This window comes from Amblyraja radiata, chromosome 10, assembly GCF_010909765.2.
Source record: "Amblyraja radiata isolate CabotCenter1 chromosome 10, sAmbRad1.1.pri, whole genome shotgun sequence".
Taxonomy (NCBI): domain Eukaryota; kingdom Metazoa; phylum Chordata; class Chondrichthyes; order Rajiformes; family Rajidae; genus Amblyraja; species Amblyraja radiata.
Window position 1 is genome coordinate 16934105 of NC_045965.1, and position 19583 is coordinate 16953687.

General features: G+C 42.0%; 1 protein-coding gene across 1 annotated transcript in view; it reads left to right on the plus strand.

The window, feature by feature from the left end:
• The first annotated feature begins 7034 nt into the window (after window positions 1-7034).
• lamc2 (laminin subunit gamma 2) overlaps window positions 7035-19583 on the plus strand; it is a 56207-nt gene continuing 43658 nt past the window's right edge. The window contains exon 1 of the mRNA XM_033028194.1: window positions 7035-7318. Coding sequence (XP_032884085.1) covers window positions 7225-7318 — 94 coding nt within the window. The 5' untranslated portion in view covers window positions 7035-7224. The remainder of the gene's footprint in view (window positions 7319-19583) is intronic.

Here is a 19583-nt window from a genome sequence, read left to right on the forward strand (position 1 = left end):
GGGGATGGATAGGGGGCTACTGATGGTGAACTGTTGGCAATCCCAGTGAGAAACAAATCTTCTTCAAGGTCAGCACTCCTGGAAGAGAAGTCTCATTGGCCTTGTTCACCCGCATGGTTTCCCTATCCACCCCTCCCCACACTCTCTGCAACTTAACGATTTTCTCTTATCACAGATACTGCCTGAAAAGTTTTTTCCAGCATGTTTTATTTCTTTTCAGTTTTCCAGAATTGTTTCTTTTTACTTCTACAACGGAACAGTCTGACCTGAAGCTCTCTGGCGGTGATTTTGTTCTCACATGATCATGGGTGGGTCCTGACACTGGCTGACGACCTGTTAGTCACGTCCAAGTGTGTGAACACACCCTGGTTCCTTGGTGAGGTTGGGACAGTGCCTGCAGCTATGGCAATGGATCACAACTGAGCACTGATCTGATGACGGAAGATCTTGCCTCGGGATGCCTTTTTAAAAAAAAGATGATGTATCATCGGAAAATGTTACCATACAGTGGAATCAAGGTTGATCAACAGAAGCGAGGCATTTTTTATACATGTGCCTTCTGGTTTGATACAGCATTCATGTTATATTATATATTTATCATGTTATCTATATACACCCAGGTGCGATATAGAACTAGCATTCAACCAGTAAAAGAGTAGGTTTAATCTCTATTCAGAGTCGTTAAAAGGTCAAGGGCTACACATTTATGGTGTTAGCAGTTGCCAAACGGTGTACATAAACTGGGGCAAGAGATAAAAGACGGTTACACAGAAGATAGACGCAAAATGCTGGAGTAACTCAACGGGACAGGCAGCATCTCTGGAGAGAAGGAATGGGTGACGTTTTGGGTTGAGACCCTGACTTTTGGCTTGAGACCCTTCAAACTTTGTCAGATGGTCAGACGGGCCCATCAGCGATTGCACTACCTGAGGAAACTAAAACAGGCCTCACTCCCTACCAACATCCTCAGGACTTTTTACAGAGGCACAGTGTAGTCTGTACTCACGTACTGCATGAACACGTGGTACTCCAACTTTAACTGCTCAGACAGGAAGGCTCTGCAGAGGGTAGTGAGGGGAGCAGAGAGGGTCATTGGCGTCTCCCTACCCTCGGTACAAGAACTGTTCCAGAGCCGCTGTCTGAAAAAAACTCTGAGAATAGCTAAGGGCAAACTGCACCCCCTCCACACACATCTGGATCTCCTGCCATCAGGCAAGAGATACCGTAGCATCAAAGCCCGGACTACCAGACTGCTAAACAGCTTCCTGCCACAGGCTGTGAGGCTGCTAAACAGTCACTCCACCTGATTCTGCTGCTTGCACTGACAATTGAATAACTCTGGCACTGTCCACTCAAATCAGCTGCCCTGGACATTTTAAGGACTGTTTTTACTGTATTTTAATGTTGCTGTTTTACCTGCTTTTAACTATTTATACTGTTTCATCAGGGACTGGACTGTTTTTATCGTTACTATGTGTGAAATGTTTAAGATTTATGTGCGATGCTCCGGTATTCCCTGGGAAACGTCTTCTTATTTTGCACTGTACAATTGTTGCTTTGAAAGATGACAATGAAGGTTGATTCATTGATTCATTGATTGATTGATTGATTGATTGATTGATTGATTGATTGATTGATTGATTGATTGATTGATTGGTTGGTTGTCTGCTGCCAGGAAGGGGGAGAAACACAAGTGTCCTGTGAGGGTTCAGCCTAAGTTCAGTAGTGATGTTCTCCAAGGCCAAAGGAACAACCTAACCTGGTAAGCTGTGCAACCATATTCAAGGCATAAAGTAACCTGATGGAACATTTCTAAAGTCTGCACTGTTGAGAATTAAAGTAGGACAACATTAGGCCATGAAAAAGTTAATACATTTAAAGCCCTTTGGCTATTAAAAATGTGTCTAATGCACACTCACTTACAAAGTCTTCATTTACCTGGTGAGCTGTGCCTATTACTAAGCTGATAATGTTATGAATACACCCATTTCCAGTTAACCCAGTGCGGAATAGACATGACGCTAATTTGAGTAAATGATTTATAAGCAAGGGACATTGAAAGTATACAGAACCAGTTAACATGGCAACCACCCTCATCCATCTTGTGTGCCATTAGTTTCATCAAAGCGATTTACAAAATGTATATCCTGATCATGAAAGGAAAGGAAAGTACCACAACATCTCTGCAAATGTCCTCTTTCTTATAGCTATTTAAACCTATTGACCTCTGCTAATGGTAAACACAAATTTGCTTTCATACGCTGAAGCAAATCCATGCAGTTAGGATACGTGATGGCAGAATAGGGAATCGGAATTTATAGTCTAATCTATCCATGCCAATTGTCACCTCAACATCATGTGTGCTTATGTTCCATAATAATTTTGAGCTAGTAGTACATTCATTTATCCACGCCCACTGCCCAATTGATTTAAGAAAGTGAGAGGGACCCTGACAAAGCTTTTTCGAGGGAGAGCATCTGAACAAACAGGGAAATAACAACTGCACATTCAGTTATTGGTGGTAGAGTTGAGGAATGGAAGATAGGCCATAGTGTACAGTTGGTGGAAAGGATACAGGTTGGGAGAAAGCATGCACCAAACACAGACCTTGGTGTTGAGAGAGAGGCAAAGGGTGAGTGGAAGAACATGAAACATCAGATAAGAAGTTCGTGAATACCCACATGGGTATTTGACTTAGTTTTCAACGTAGGATTTGACGTAGGATTTGATGTATGTTTCTTGCTGTCTAGGTGTTCCAGAGATTCGTTTAGGGCCAGGGAGATGGCATCTGCTGTGACTTGTAGCGACAGGAGGAAAACTGTAGTTGATTAAGGCTGTTGGGAGGCTGTGATCCATCACATCACCAGTCGTTTGAAACGCGTCATGAGGGTGGATGTCAGAGCCATTGGACAGTAGTCATTAAGGCACAAAATATCACCCTCCTTTGGCACTGCAATCGTAGGTGGGGACCTCAGAATGGGGTAGTGCAAGATTGAAGATGTCTGTGAATACTTCTGCCATTTGGTCAACACAGGTCCTGAAGTTGCTGTTGAGGACTCGCTCCAAGTCAATTGCCTTCCGCAGATTCATTCTCATTATTACTGGACACCCAGGATCTTCCACAGAAGCTGCTCAATTTCAATTTATGCCAAATAATGTGAATTCTCCCTCATCTCCATATTTAATCATTCTTAAAGAAAACTGTTTTGAATTATTCCAGAACTTCATTGCCTTTATTATTGACGCTAGCCTACTGACCACCCAGCCAGAGGAAAATAGGATCATGTTGGTTTTGCCATATACTTCCCTGATTTATGATGTTTATTATCTCATTCCACTATTTTATGACTATCAGGAATTCCACTATTTTATGACTATCAGGAATTTTATAAACGCCTCCCACTTGAATCTATGGTGGTTTTTGGGGCCTGTCTTTTCTTATCCGAATTCCACTTGGCACATGAATAGTTTATGCAATAGCTTTTAACCTGATCATGTGGTTTGCAATACAGTTCACCGAGGTAGCAATATTCTTTTGATTTCTATTTACTTTGAATCCAATGGTGGCGCAGCAGTAGAGTTGCAACCTTACAGTGCTTGCAGCGCCGGAGACCCATGTTCGATCCTGCTTGTACAGAGTTTGTACGTTCTCCCCGTGACCGCGTGGGTTTTCTTTGAGATCTTCGGTTTCCTCCCGCACTCCAAAGACGTACAGGCTTGTAGGTTAATTGGCTTGGTGTATGTGTAAATTGTCCCAAGTGTGTGTAGGATAGTATTAATATGTGGGGATCGCTGGTCAGTGCGGGCTCGGTGGGCCGTCGGGCCTGTTTCCGCACTGTATCTCTAAACTAAACAATGGCTTGTTAACTCACTATCTTTTGGTTTTCACTGCCACACGTGGAAAATTTCCACCTTCAAATGATCTAAACAATAAAAAAAATGACACAATGCATTTGGAACTGCTTTAGTCTTTGTTCACTAGAATTGTTTGATAATTGCTATATGGAACAGGCATGAACTGAAAGAGAGGTCAAAAGATTATTTTTACATCCATTACATACAGAGAGATACCTTGCCCTTAGCAGTATGGGTAGAGAATTCATGGTGATTTTGTAAAAGAGTGATTTGTAATATAACAGTTTAAAAAGCAGTGAAGACTGCACCTGTGAATGGGATTTAATCAATGGCTCCTTCAGGAGAGTTGGCACCAAGGCAGAAAGACTGAGTTGTCTCCTGTGATGTAACATTTCGTGCTTTTCTCTCCAACTCGCAGTGCTTAAGTAAACTAAACATCTGATATATTTTGAACTGATATAGAATGCTTTCAACATAACAAAACATTCCAAGGCATTTCCAGAGGAATGTACTCAGGCATATAACTAAACACCTCAAAACATTCAAAAGCTGAACCCACACCCGAGTGTGTTGCAATTGTGTTCTAGGATAAGTGATAATAGAAGCCATAGTAGAATAATTTAAGGGATACAAGTTCAAATCCCAACCTGGAATTTGGACATTTGAATTTTGCTTAATAAAGATTTTCTAATGAATAAATATTAGGAAAGATGTCCAGTTGGAGAAAAAACAATTATTTGGCCCAGCACAGACACTTACGGATGGAAATTTGCTACGCTCACTTCATCTGGCCTATCCATTCATAGAGTTATAGAGTTATATACAGCATAGAAACAGGTTCTTCAGCCAACTTGTTGGGGTCATGGAAAGAGCATTCACGTCGTGGCCCTATTTCCACCAATCTCTCCACCACCACGCACAAGAAGCACAAGAAGCGACGAGATGGACACCATTGTGTGCAGATGCCGAAAAGTGTGTTCAACTCTGGCTGAACAACTTCTAATCTGGTGTGTGGACTTGATAAGAACAAGAAGCCAACTTGTTCACGCCGAAGAAGACATTGATCTGAGCAAGTCTTGTTTGCCTGCATTTGGCCCATATTCCTCAAAATATTTTCTATCCATGCACCGGTCCATATGACTTTTAAACATTGCAATTACACCAGCTTCTACAGCTTCCTCTGGCAGTTCATTTCATTTACCCATCACCCCTTGGGTGAAAAAGTTGCCTCCAAGGTCCCTTTTAAATCTTTCCCCATCTTAAAAAAAAGCATTTGATAAGGTCCCACATAGGAGATTAGTGGGCAAAATTAGATCACATGGGGCTAGGGTGCTGACATAGATAGAAAATTGGTTGGCAGACAGGAAACAAAGGGTAGGAATTAACTGGTCCCTTTCAGAATGGCAGGCAGTGACTAGTGGGTACCGCAAAGCTCGGTGCTGGTACCACAGCTATTTACAATATATATTAATGATTTGGATGAAGGGATTTAAAGTAACATTAGTAAATTTGCAGATGACACAAAGCTGGGTGGCAGTATGAACTGTGAAGAGGATGCTATGAGGATGCAGGGTGACTTGGACAGGTTGGGTGAGTGGGCAGATGCATGGCAGATGCAGTTTCATGAGGATAAATGTGAGGTTATCCACTTTGGTGGCAAAAACAGGAAGGCAGGTTATTATCTAAACGGTGTCAAGTTGGGAAAAGGGGAAGCACAACGGGATCTGGGGGTCCTTGTTCATCAGTCACTGAAAGTAAGCTTGCAGGTACAGCAAGCAGTGAAGAAAGCGAATGGCATGTTGGCCTTCATAACAAGAGGAGTTGAGTAGAGGAGCAAAGAGATCCTCCTGCAGTAGTACAGGGCCATAGTGAGACCACACCTGGAGTATTGTGTGCAGTTTTGGTCTCCAAACTTGAGGAATGACATTCTTGCTATTGAGGGAGTGCAGTGTAGGTTCACATGGTTAATTCCCAGGATGGCAGGACTGTCATATGTTGATAGATTGGAGTGGCTGAGCTTGTATACTCTGGAATTTAGAAGGATGAGAGGCAATCTTATTGAAACGTATAAGATTATTAAGGGTTTGGACACGCTAGAGGCAGGAAACATGTTCCCAATGTTGGGGGAGTCCAGAACCAGGAACCATAGTTTAAGAATAAGTGGTAAGCTATTTAGAACGAAGATGAGGAAAACGTTTTTCACACAGAGAGTTGTGTGTGGAATTCTCTGCCTCAGAGGGCGGTGGAGGCTGGTTCTCTGGATGCTTTCAAGAGAGAGTTAGATAGAGCACTTAGCAGAGTTAAGTGATAAGGAGAGAAAGCAGGAACGGGGTACTGATTGTAGATGATCAGCCATGATCACATTGAATGGCGGTGCTGGCTCGAAGGGCCGAATTGCCTACTCCTGCACCTATTGTCACCTCAAAGCTATGTCCTCCTGTGACTGCAGTCCTATCTATCCTTTGGAATAGCCAAGTAACCACTTCAGCTTTGTTACTATACAAATGGATCACAATTTTCACCTCCTCAGGGCCATTAGGAATGGGCAATAAGATCTAGCATAACCAACAATGCCTACAAATAATAATTGACAAATAAACTTAGTACCACAGGGGTAGGGAAGATACACTTTGGGGGATATTCCAATTCTACATCATGATATGATTGTCTGATATAGAGAGGACCAAATTCAATTGCAAAGACCCCTCTCCAGGTTTGTGTTCCTGTGCTGAAGAGGTTCCTAGGCAACGTGAATCAGCGCTAAAGGATGATCAAAAATATTAGCTTGCTGAATGTTTACAAACTCTCCTTCTTTGGCCACAATCCAAATCCTGCCATAATGTAACACTGAAGTATTCCACTAAAAGAGCTAACTTAACATGTTTTCCCATTTACAGCTCAAATAGACCGCTAGGCAGCAAATCCATTTTTTGTAAAGTGAAGGATCACTCTAATCCATTGCCAATGCTCTTACTTTGCAAAAGGAACAAGAAATGCAATCTTTAACCAGCAGACGCAGGTGTGTGATAACACCGGAAGCAGTTTGCCTTAATAGGGATCTTTCACATACTTGGCACCATTCCACAAATGGTAGGCCGGGCAGGACAGGGCAGAGCTTGATGTTGTGCAAGAGCTGAGTTCTGATGTGAATGATGGAGCAAAGCCTGTCTGATGATAGAGGGCTGGGCTCTTGTTCATGTCTGAATCACATTAATCGCCATTTATTACTGGAGATTCTGAGATGTGTCACAATTAGTCAGGCAGAGAGGCAGTATAAGTTCTCTGGATAAACACCTTGCTGTACATTTCTCCTCCTGCAATAATCAACGCCAGTGAAACTGTTGTCTGGACTGAACTCCTCAGTTGAAAATGAATGCATTCTTGTTACTGAGTGGTTGCAGCTTTATTTTTACATTGTCCTATGTCTCTGGAACCTACGTTTGGGATGGTAGAAGATACATAGGTAGGTCTCGACTTATTTCGCATTGGTTGGAACAAATTAGCAAGAATCTTAACGTTTAAGTGAACTACAGATGTTTAATTTACATAAATTACAGATATTGTGCTGTTTTCAAGCGGAACTGGTTATATAAGATATTAAAGTTATGCATCAAGTTATTACATGTATTGTCTGATAGGTAGATTATAAGTTGTGTAGCCTTTTTTACCACTTAACATTTTAAACAATATTACGTCCTAATGTCAATTTTGACCTTTTAATCACAAGTAAATTACAAAGAAAATGGATGAAATTGCTTAGGGTAAAATTTATCTTCATTTGTTGTTCGTGATATTTATATATATATATATACATAAATTGGCTCCAGGGAGCATAGGCCATTGTCAAATGTCCTCCACCTCACTCGGTTATTGGCAGTTCTTTCGAGATCTCCCCAGTTGAGCCCACTCCCCTGTTGTATAATGGATATATGCAACTGGGGAGTGGGCTCAACAAGGGAGATCTTGGAAGAACTGCCAACAACCGAGTGAGGTGGAGGACATTTGTCAACAGCCTGTGCTCCCTAGAGGAGCAAACAGGGACGGCCTAAGGAGGTGCGGGGCCCAATTGGGAACAATTTTGGTGAGCCCCAGGTTCCCAGCCAAGGTCTGTAGAATCATAGAAATACAAATAAAGTCTATTATAGACTTTATATCTCTATGGTAGAATGGAAAGTAATCAAAATGTGCGCTTAAAAAGTGCCTGCGAGTTAATGGACCAAACAGATCTAAGCTACATTTTAATATTAAATTTTAAGCCTGCAAGTAACAAACAAAATGTGTAGATCACCTCTGAAAAGTACATAGAGAGTAGATTACTCTAGCGCGGGGTCCACTTAGGCGCGGGGCCCAATTTGGAGCAATTGGCCCAATTGGCTTAAGGCCCGCCCTGGGAGCAAAGGGCTTAAGAAGTAAGAAGAAGATATATGCATATACAACTTGGAAGTAAATGTAGATGGGGTGGTTAGTAAAATAGTAACTATTTGCAAGGAACTGGGCTATTTAGGAACAGTCAACATGGCTTTGCTCCCAGCAGGCCATGTTTTACTAACTTGATCAAGTTTTTGAAGAGGTGACAAAGGTGATCGATGAGGGTGGGGCAGTGGATGTTGTCTATGTAGATTTTAGTGTGAGATCCAGAAGATTAGGATGCATGGAGACTTGGTTGTATGGATTCTGAACTAGCTTACTCATTGAAGACGGAGGGTTGTGGTGGCGGAAGGGCGTTATTCTTGCAGGAGGTCTATGACCAGTTGAGTCTGCAGGGATCTGTGTTGGGACTTCTGTTGTTTGTGATGCATATAAATGACTTGGACACAAATGTAAGTGGGTTAACTAGTAGGTGTGCAGACGATAGCAAGATTGCTGGGGTTGCAGACTGTGAGGAAGGCTGTCAAGATTTACAGCGGAATAAAGATCAGCGACAGAAATGGGCAGATAAATGGCAGATGGCATTTACTCCGAGCAACTGTGAAATGTTGCGCTAGGAGATTGAATGTAACGGGAAAGTATACAAATAACGGCAAGATTATTAACTGTGTTGATGTTCAGAAGGATCCTGGGGTCCAAGTTCATGGCTCTCTGAAAGTGGCAACACAAGTAGATGCATTGGAAAAGAAGGCTTAATGTATGCTTCCCTTCATTGGTCAGGCCTTTGAGTATCAACGTCATGTTGCAGCTCTATAAGACTTTGGTTAGGTCGCATCTGGAGTATTGCACGCATTTCTGATTGCCCCATTAAAAGAATGGTGTGGAGACTTTAGTGAGGATGCAGAAGAGGTTTACTGAACTGCTGTCTAGATTACAGGAGATTAACTATAAGGTGAAGTTGAATAGACTTGAATTGTTTTTTTCCGGAGCTTTGGAGGCTGTGAGGAGACCTGATAGAAGTATGTAACATTATGAGAGGCATTGTTAGGCCAGTCAGTACCTTTTTCCCATAGTGGAAATGTCAAAAACCAGAGGACATCGCTGCAAGGTGAGAAGTATAACGTTTAAAGGGGATCTACAGGGGAAATCGTTTACAAATGGAATGAAGGTGCCTGGAACATGCTGCCAGGAGTGGTGGTGGAAGCACTATGAAAGTGCCATTTAATTACGTGAAGGCAGGGGAGATTAATCTAACTTAGCATCATGTGCGGCACAGATATTGTACCTGTTCCTGTGCTGTACTGTTCTATGTTCTATACAACTTCAAGAGAAGTAACCTTGCTGTTTTTTCAATTATTAAATGAAGTTGTGTAGAATTGAAAACGACAAACTCGGATATTAATTCAACCCACAGTTTGAAAGGGGTGGTTAAAGTAGTGGCCAATTATTTATTTTTCACTTGAACTATGTACACTGTGGACTCCTGTCCATCCATAGTTTAACTATGGGTGCTTCATGATATCAATGCATCACATTGGCAGATACCTTTTGAGTGTATATACTGTAAACCCAGCCGTTATACACCAAGAACCAACTCCATTGCAAAAACGACACGTTCAATCCATTGCTGGATTTCGAAGTACACAATTGTGGGTCAAAGCAATCGATCCCATATTTAATGACACATTCACATTCGTGAAGTGTATTTTGTGTCTCCCTTTTATTGCCTTGTTCACCTCACTAAGCTCTGCCTGCATGTCCCGGGTGATGTCATTACATTTCAGTAATATCCCCTATCCTGCCAGAGTGCTATTATTATGCCTCACCTGGATAGAGGAATGGTTGGAGCAGCAGCAGTTGTGGCTAATGGAAGATGGCAAGTGCAGACACTCCCTTGGGAGGTCTCAACAGATTTATAGGATTCATTGACAAAGAATCCTCCTCTTCAACCCACCTGACATACCTCAATGCTGAATCATCAGGATATAATCAAAGCCAGGCTGGATCATTAATGTAATGATGCAGCAGAGATTCAGGAAACTGGAAACAAATGGGGCTTCCAAGAACGTCTCAGTTACCAGCGCCTCAGCAGTGCACAGCTCAGACTCACTGTATAGACAGCCACAGCCACCAGCACCTCAGCAGTGCACAGCTCAGACTCACTGTGTAGACAGCCACAGCCACCAGCACCTCAGCAGTGCACAGCTCAGACTCACTGTATAGACAGCCACAGACAGAAACACATTGGACAAGGGGAAGGAGAGGACAAGGCAAAAATATGACCGCCTTCCCAATATCCCTTGTCAAGGTATATGAGAGATTATCTGAAGAAGGGTCTCGACCCGAAAAACATCACCCATTCCTTCACTCCAGAGATGCTGCCAGTCCTGCTGAGTTACTCCAGCTTTTTGTGTCTATCTTCAGTTTAAACCAGCATCTGCAGATGCTTCCTACTCATGAGAGATTATCTCATGAACCTTGACCCTGGTGATCTGCTCATTCTCCTGCCACTGATAATTTAAACAAACCTGCTTGGATTAACATTCCTGGTAACAGTCCTCACTGTTCCCTTGATTCTATATCAGAGCCCTGCAACAATGTGGGAATGCTGGATATGTTTAAAGATGCACGAGGGCGATAGCTATTGAGATGGCTGCCTGTTTCAAACGCTCATCTCAGAGGGATGGGGGATTCTGATCTGTAATATTTGACGTCAACCATTTAAGCAGAATGGGTTTAGATCAAAATAGAGTCTTCAACCCACCTGGGGACTTATTTTAAATACATGATGGGATGAGCATTGTTAAAATGACTTAGTGCAGCAGAATGGTCGGCAGAATGGAACAGCATGGCTGGGTGCATTATCGGCATCGTGGGAAAGGCTGAAGGCACCACCTACATGCCATCATTTTATTGTTGCTGAATGTTGCCAATCTGGCACCAGACCAAATTTCAGAGCAAACGTTTGATATTTTGTAGAATAATCAGACGTTTTTTTTAAGTGTGTTGGAGTAGCTGCTAACATTGATGCCTCTGAGCTAAGCAGAACAATCACAATTCCCCATGGCGTGCTTCAGAAATGGTCAATTATAGATTTGACAGCTATCCCCCCACCAAGTAATGCCATGTGCTCCATTTCTGGACCGTTTGGGTGAGCTACCAAGAGGAAAACTATAATTCAACATGGAGGTTTCTAGGAAGATGAACAGAATCAGAGAAAACCTTATCTTGAGAAGTTGCCATTAAGACAACTGTTTTCTAACAATCATTTCACCCTTCCTTGCTGGTTGGTGAATAATGGGACATGAAGTGATGAACTAAGGCTGAAGTGCCAACATGTTGGGCTAGAATGACTTTCCATCCCCTCTCATGCTTCACACCTGGCTGTGAGTGTTGCAAATTGTGCCACAGGATGAAACCTTGTCTTTCCTACTGAATTCCTGCATTTCATCAGTTTCTCCATCCAGCAAAACCCTCACAGCAACAGTCTTACTGGGATGGAGGAGCTAATATTGCTACCATTACAAAGGATGTTCCCTTAAAAGTCTATTTCCTAACCTAGCAGGCCATCCTGATTTTCAAAATTCTTTTATCATTGAAGAATGCTCTGGAAGAAGGGAATAAACATTTCCTCACTGGAAATCTGACCTGGAGGACATTTTACAAACGCCGCCAGAAGGGCTATAACCTACATTATGAATCTTAATGTTGAGAATGCTACTGTAGTGTATTTTGATCAAATCTTGATGCCTCAAGCGTAATCAAATCCTCTATAGATTGAAAACTTGAACAGCAGGGGGTGAGAAGATGTAAGAGGGACTAGTCTATTGATGTCTAAAACCTGATCTCTCAATAAATGAGGAAATATCCAGGGGTCGTTTGAAGGGAACTTCAAATGTCATTCGGAGATTTCAATCTACATATTGGTTTGGACAAACCAAATTGGCAAGGAGAAGAAGAATTTGTGGAGTGCATTATGGTTTGCTTCTTACAGCAGTGTGTAACGGAACCTACCCAGGAAAAGGTTATTTAAATGTGACAATTTGTGATTAAAGTTCATTGGGGAGGTTGTCACCACTATACAATAACATTCTAGATGCATTTTGAGGGTTATCACGAAAGAATCAAAACCACTGTCTTCAACTTAAATAGTGGCAATTATAATGGTATGAAAGAGAAGTTGTCCAGGGTGGACTTGGAACATAGGCTAAGCGTCAGGTTAGTGGAGGAACAGTGTGTAGATATTCATACACAAAGGAGGTCAAAGTTTGATTGCAAATGTTAATAGTTGGCCCGAGGATTGGGAAGTGTTTAGGATCCCACAGCAAAAGGCTAAAAATGGCCATCAGAAGGGAGAAATTTGACTGAGAGAAAATGTAGGTATTATTAAAACAACACTTGGAAATTCCATGGATGTACAGATAGGAAGAAGACAGCTAAGATGGATGTGGGAACTCTTGGAGAACAAGGCTGTTTAATTAATAGCAGGAAACAAATAGCAGAGCGGCAAGGTGGCACAGCGGTAGAGTTGCTGCCTTACAGTGCCAGAGACCCTGGTTCGATCCTGGCTATGGGTGCTGTCTATATGGAGTTTGTAGGTTCTCCCCGTGACCGCGTGGGTTTTCTCCATGAACTTTGGTTTCCTCCCACACTCCAAAGACGTATAGGTTTGTATGTTAATTGGCTTGGTATAAATGTAAAAATTGTCCCTGGTGTAGTGTTAATGTGAGGGGATCACTGGTCGGTGCAGACTCGATGCACATTTTCATTCTTTAGTAAGCTTCTGTTACCAATATTGCTGTGCTGAATACTGATGCTGATTTTAAAAGGCAATGTATTATTTTAAAATCACATAATAACAAATCAACGTTTACCGCCAGGTCAGAAATCTCACAGAAATTGCAAAATGTTTACTGTTCCTCCCTGTTTTAAAAAAAAAGTTACTCCCTTGTATGGTGACAGGCCTAATGATATAGATATCAGGCATCCAATGCACCATAGCAGTTCCAGACAAAATAAAAAAACCTATTTGGTGATTTGGAGCTCAGTAAATAACATTTCTCTTCACTTACCTCAGCATTGGTCAGTAACCACTGGGTTGATTCCACCCAGACACATACCAGTCGAATGTTTCAAGCTGAGTCAGTGTTAACTTCATAGCAACCTGCGGTGAGCACCTGAAAGGTGTTCTTTAAATAATGCAACACATCAATTGCTTAAAGGAAGTAGATCCAAAGACAAGAAGCCACCCGTACATAAGCTGTAAGGATATGTGCATGTTGTTTAAAATCTATGATTGTCCTTTAAACAATCTGCTATTTATATACCCTCAGAAGGTACCCTTCCTCCAATTTTGTAAACATGACTACAGTTCAATCTTCTGTAACAGTGGCTTGACAGAAAATTGAGAGCATAGAGATGGTTGAGAAACAAATCAGCTGCTAAATGGAGACACAAAGGGCAGTGAATAGTCTATTTATGTTCCTCTAAAAAGGCTGGCATTTATATAGTTTGAGTTTGAGTTTAGTTTATTGTCACGTGTACTGAGATCAGGTAGGTTAAGGCGGACTATATGCTCCTATCACTTGAAAATTATCCTTTTCCTTGGACATCACTTTTAATGACCTGGTGTGGAAGTGGGCAACTACTTAATTTCAATAGGGATAAGTCAAAGTCAAAGTCAATTTTATTCGTCACATGCACCCGGAGGTGCAGTGAAATAAATTTGCCAGCAGCGATACACTTAAAAAGAACTCACAATACACAATAAGATTTAACACAAACATCCACCACAGCATTCTTCACTGTGGTGGAAGGCACAAAGTTCAGCCAGTCCTCCTCCTTTGTTCACCCGTGGTCGGGGCCATAAACCCTCCGTAGTCGCTGCTACGGATGGCCGGAGGTACAGGCCCTCTTGTCGGGATGATTTGAAACTCCGATGTCGGGACGGTCAAACGCATTCTGCGGCTTGGAGGTCCTGAATCGGCGCTTTCTTACCAGAGACCGAGGCTTCAGGATGTTATAGGCTGCAGGCCGGCGGTCGGAGCTCTTCTCTGGCGATCCGCAGCGGGGGATCCCAGGCTCCGGATGGTAAGTCCACGCCACGCCCATGGCTAGAAGCTCCGCAGACCACAGCCCCATGATGCCAAAGTCACCAGGCCAGCGATCGGAGCACTCCTCTCTGGCGACCCCCGGCAAGGGTTCACCCGCTTCGTGATGGAAAGTTCACGCTGCGCCCACTGCTGTAGCTCTGGGCCCGACTCCGGGAAAGGCCGCTCCAATCCATGGTGTTAGGCCGCGAGGGAAGCGACATGGAAAAAGTCGCCTCTCCGTGGAGAAGGCGACCGAAAGCGGTTCCCCCCTATCCCCGCCCCACCACCCCCCACACAAGTCATACCGAGAGACACTAAAACAGACATTTGGACACACTAAAAAAAACCAAAAAAGTCAAAATAACGGACACGCTGCTGGCAGGGCAGCCGACTCGCAGCGCCCCCAACCAACCGAGTTGGAGATTGGAATAGGGAAATCTATTTTTTTTAATGAATTTGTTTGACTGTAATGATTTCAGGATGGTGGGGGAGTGGGTAGAGACATTGTTGAGATGGGTACAATCACAGCCAATGTAACAACCCAGCTATGCATCATTATGGGTGTCAGGACTCAGTGTTTCTGATTTTGCTGTACATTTGTTAAATAATTTAATGCCTGGTCTTATCAGCGACTATGTTTTTATTCCATTTTAAACCAAGTCGTTTTTATAGGGGCACAGAACTTAAGACAAACATTTGGAAATCTTTTACACATGAAATCCCATGCTGAAATACTTATGATTGATGAAAGCAACAAATCACTTCCCTAATTGCTTATCCATGAAGAGGTACAATACAATACAATACAATATAATACGGTTTTATTCGTCACATTGCACATAAAGTGCAAGTGAAATGAATTTGTCAGCAGCGGTACAACGAGAAAGAACACACAATACCCAATAAAAATTTAACACAAACATCCCCCACAGCATTCATCACTGTGGTGGAAGGCACAACATTTGGCCAGTCCTCCTATGCAGTTTCCATGTTTGGGACGTATACCATTGTCTAAGATACTGTATAGTATATGCGGGTTGCTTCTTTTCTTTTTCTTTTTTTCTTTTTTGTATGGCTTTGTAAATATTTGATTAGTGTTCAAATGTAAATAATTTGGTGTACATATAGTGGCTGGTGTACATATGGTGTACATATAGCTGCTAAATTTGTATAAGATAATTACAAGCAGTTGAATAAGGGGTGGGAATTAATAAGCTTTGGCTTCTTCCTGCTCCTTTTTGGACACATATGATTTCATTTATTTATAGATATTGTTTATGACACTTTATAAATATTTTTGTTTTGTTTTTTGTATGCTGTTTCACATTTGCTTTTTATTCTTTTATTCTGTTCGAAATAAATAATAAAATAAACAAATAAATAAATTGTAGGTAAAGATTGTAAATAGGCAAAATAGACTCTAAAGATGTAAATACGCAAAAAGATCAGCACGGATCAAATGAAAGGCCATTTTTTATGCTGCTCAAATTTATGATTCTATGTGGTCCCTTTAGTACTGCAAGGGGCATCATAGCAAAAATTATATCTTGTGCCCTATATTTCCCCCCTTTGCAGCCCATTATCTCTGGTTTATCAGCACACTCGGTCAAACATAGTTAGACACACAATCTTTCTGTGGTTTGCAGGTAATATGTCTATGATGGACAGTTAATTGGCTGTAACTACGATGGCTGGGCTGTTGTTTTGTGTTCCTGAGTAATCATTTGAAGCAGGGCAGGGCCATTATCCAACAGTCACGGCAGAAACAGGGTTGCATGCCTGAACTAGCCTGGACAACTCCTGGGTGAAGACATAAAGAGTGCTTGTGTGAAGCAATAAGGCCTAGCTGTAACTTGCCTTCCTAAATACGGAGTGCTGATTCTCTGTCCAGCTATTCATTAGCTCCTGAAGAAAACAGCTGCCAGGACTTTAAACAACCTTTCCTGTGCAATAAGATGCTGGAGCAACTCAGCGTGACAGGCAGCATCTCTGGATAGAAGGAATGGGTGATTTTTTGGGTCGAGACCCTTCTTCAGACTGCAGCATCTGCAGTTCCTTCCTAAACGTTTCTGTGCAGTTAGTGCAAATACCGAATGAGTTAGCCTCCACCGCCGTCTGTGGCAATGAATTCCACAGATTCACCACCCTCTGGCTAAAGAAATTTCCAATCTAAAGGAACATCTTTTTATTCTAAGGCCGTGCCCACTGGTCTTAGACTCTCCCACTACTGGAAACATCCTCTCCACATCCACTCTATCTTTCACTATTCGGTAATTTTTTATGAGATTCCCCCCCCTCTTCCTTCTAAACTCCAGTGAGCAAAGGCCCTGAGTCGTTAAACGCTCCTCATATATTAACCCAGTCAACGGCGGGATCATTCTCGTAAATCTCCTCAGGACACTCTCCATCACCAGCACATCCTTCCTCAGATACGGGGTCCAAAGCTGTTCACAATTTTCCAAATGTGGCCTGCATCTTATAAAGCCTAGCTTTTATATTCTAGTCCTCACAATATGAATGCTAACATTTGCCTTCTTTACTGCCAGCTCAACCTGCAAATTAAACTTATGGGAATCCTGCACCAGCACTCTCAAGTCCCTTTGCGCCTCTGATTTTTGAATCCTCTCCTCAGTTAGAAAATAGTCTACACCATTATTCCTTCTACCAAAGTGCATGACAGAGCACTTTGCTGTGCTGTATTCCATCTGCCACTTCTTTGTCCACTCTCCCAACCTGTCCAAACCCTACTGCAGCCTCCCTGCTTCCTCACCACCACCTATCTTCGTATCGTCTGCAAACTTGGGCACAATGCCATCAATTCCATCCTTGTGGAATGTTCCTTCCCTTTGTGGAAAATAATATGCCATCCTTGTGACTTTTTTTGGAGCAATGCCCCGGAATTTGAAATGCAGTTTTCATCCCATATTCCTACGCTGATCCCATTTCCTTTTTACAATGTTTAACGGAATCTTGAATATTGGCAAGGATCACTATGTGTGATATTGCATCCCCCTGCCTCTCAATCCCCTTTGCATAAGATTTCTCCTGCAATCACTTTCATGTAATCTTTTATCCCCATTATATTCAAGGTTGCTAAATACAATACATTTGTTATTAATTTCCCTACTCCATTCCCTTCACCAGATTTCATCTTCTATTCAATCTTCCGCAGTCGAGGTGTATAATATGTGCAATATGTTACTAATGTTTCCTTTTATATTGTAATCATGTTTTTTCTCTTTTTTAAAAATCTATACCAGTCCTGTCCACAACATGTATTGCTGCTCTTCTTAACAACACTGAGCTCGTCCTTATAAAAACAGTATTTCTTGTTGAGGTGATTGAGGGGGTTGGGTCAGAGACACAATGATTTGATCCCATCCTGAGATGTGCACTACCTGGTAACTACTGGGATGTTCAATTTTTGCAAGATGTGTATAGGAGTGTTTCAATGCAACAACTAGTAGAACTACTTCAGACTTTATTTTGGGCTTCATAGAGACACAGTGCGGAAACAGACCCTTTGACCCACTAAGCCACCGTGATGTCACCGTCAGGGACTTAGTTTCCAAAATGTTGAAGTACCGTTTTGTATTGCTGCTTTCCAAAGACATTTTAAATGCCTGCTGTGGTGAACCTTCTCATCTACTGAATAAATGCGTAGGAACTCTTCAAGCCAAGTGCTTGCCTCTGACTGCACTATTTTGCATCCTACTGGCGAGACAATGGTAGACGTTGTTGGATGGGAGATTTGCAGACGTGCTAACCCACAAAATGAAGCTTGCTTATTCCTGACTCCACAGAAATATATCCAGCCAACCTCATAATTTTATTGTGGGTTTGATTTAAACACTCTAGATTCAAACCAGTTCCAAGGCATAATCACATAACATAACTATAAGAAATGTTCGCCTTTAATGCCTGCACAGTAATGTTGTGAAGTACATACTGTCGTATCATTTTATTCAAATTCTGTTCCATTGACACTCCTCCCTTCTCTTTTGCTGCTCAGCTACCAAGTTTAGAATCTCTTTCAAAACTCCTCCTGTCCATCTTCCTATCCTTCGTTATCATTAGAAATCACCTCTATGAGCCAAATTTTGATCACCTTCCTTAATGTTGCCATTTGTCGGCCAGTATTGCCCTAGTGCCATAATTTGTTGAACAAAGGAAAGGGTGAAGAATGGTTTTGGGAGGAAATCCCAGAGTAGGGAATGTACAAAACACATCAAGATATTACATAAAGGAAGGATCTGCAGATGCTGGTTTACACAGAGGATAGACACAAAATGCTGGAGTAACTCAGCGGGACTGGCAGCACCTCTGGAGAGAAGGAACGGGTGAAGGGTTGAAACCCTTCTTTAGACTGCTTTCAGTTTGAAGAAACGTCTCAGCCCGTAACGTTACCCATTCCTTCTATCCAGAGATGCTGCCTGTCCCGCTGAGCTAATCCAGCATTTTGTGTCTATCTAGGGCAGTGGTTCCCAACCTTATTTAGCTCATGGCCCCCTTGGGATCTTTTAATTTTTCTGTGGCCCCCCCTGACATTATTAGCGGAACAAAAGTACTTCAATATTATACCTTCCATAAAAATATCAGTGTCTATTAATTGCACATATATTCTCTTTTATTCAATTCCACAAACATCAAAGATATTTCAACTACATAGATTTAAATTTATTAGAACTGAAATTTAGGAGGCAACAGGGTGATAGCTCTGTGGCCCCCTTCATTGAACCTGTGGCCCCCTAAATCCCAACATTTTTCTGTGGCCCCCCTGAAATTTGCCATGTTATGGCCCCAGGGCCATATGTTCCCAGGTTGGGAATCACTGATCTATGATATGAAGTGATGTGGAGGAACAAAAGGACTTTAAGAGTGCTTGTTCACAGATCACTAAAGATGGCAAGACATGTCAATGAGGCAATTAAAACGGAATAAGAAATGCAATCCTTTATTAGCCAGAACATCAAATATAAAAACAGAATTGCTTTGTTTGAACTGTACACCACATTAATTAGGCCACAGGTTGAGTACAGGGTACAATTCAAGTCACAATATACCAATTATAATACTTTTGAGACTGGAGGGGGGATATACAAAGATTTTGCCGGGACTTTGTAATCGCAGCTGAGGAAAGATTGAATAAGTGAAGGTATTCATTTAGGAACAGAAGAGATTAAGGGATCCTACCCAGATTTGACTTCCCAAAATGCAATGCTTGCATGCTTGCCAAACAGACTACGACATTTATATTTATATTTATTT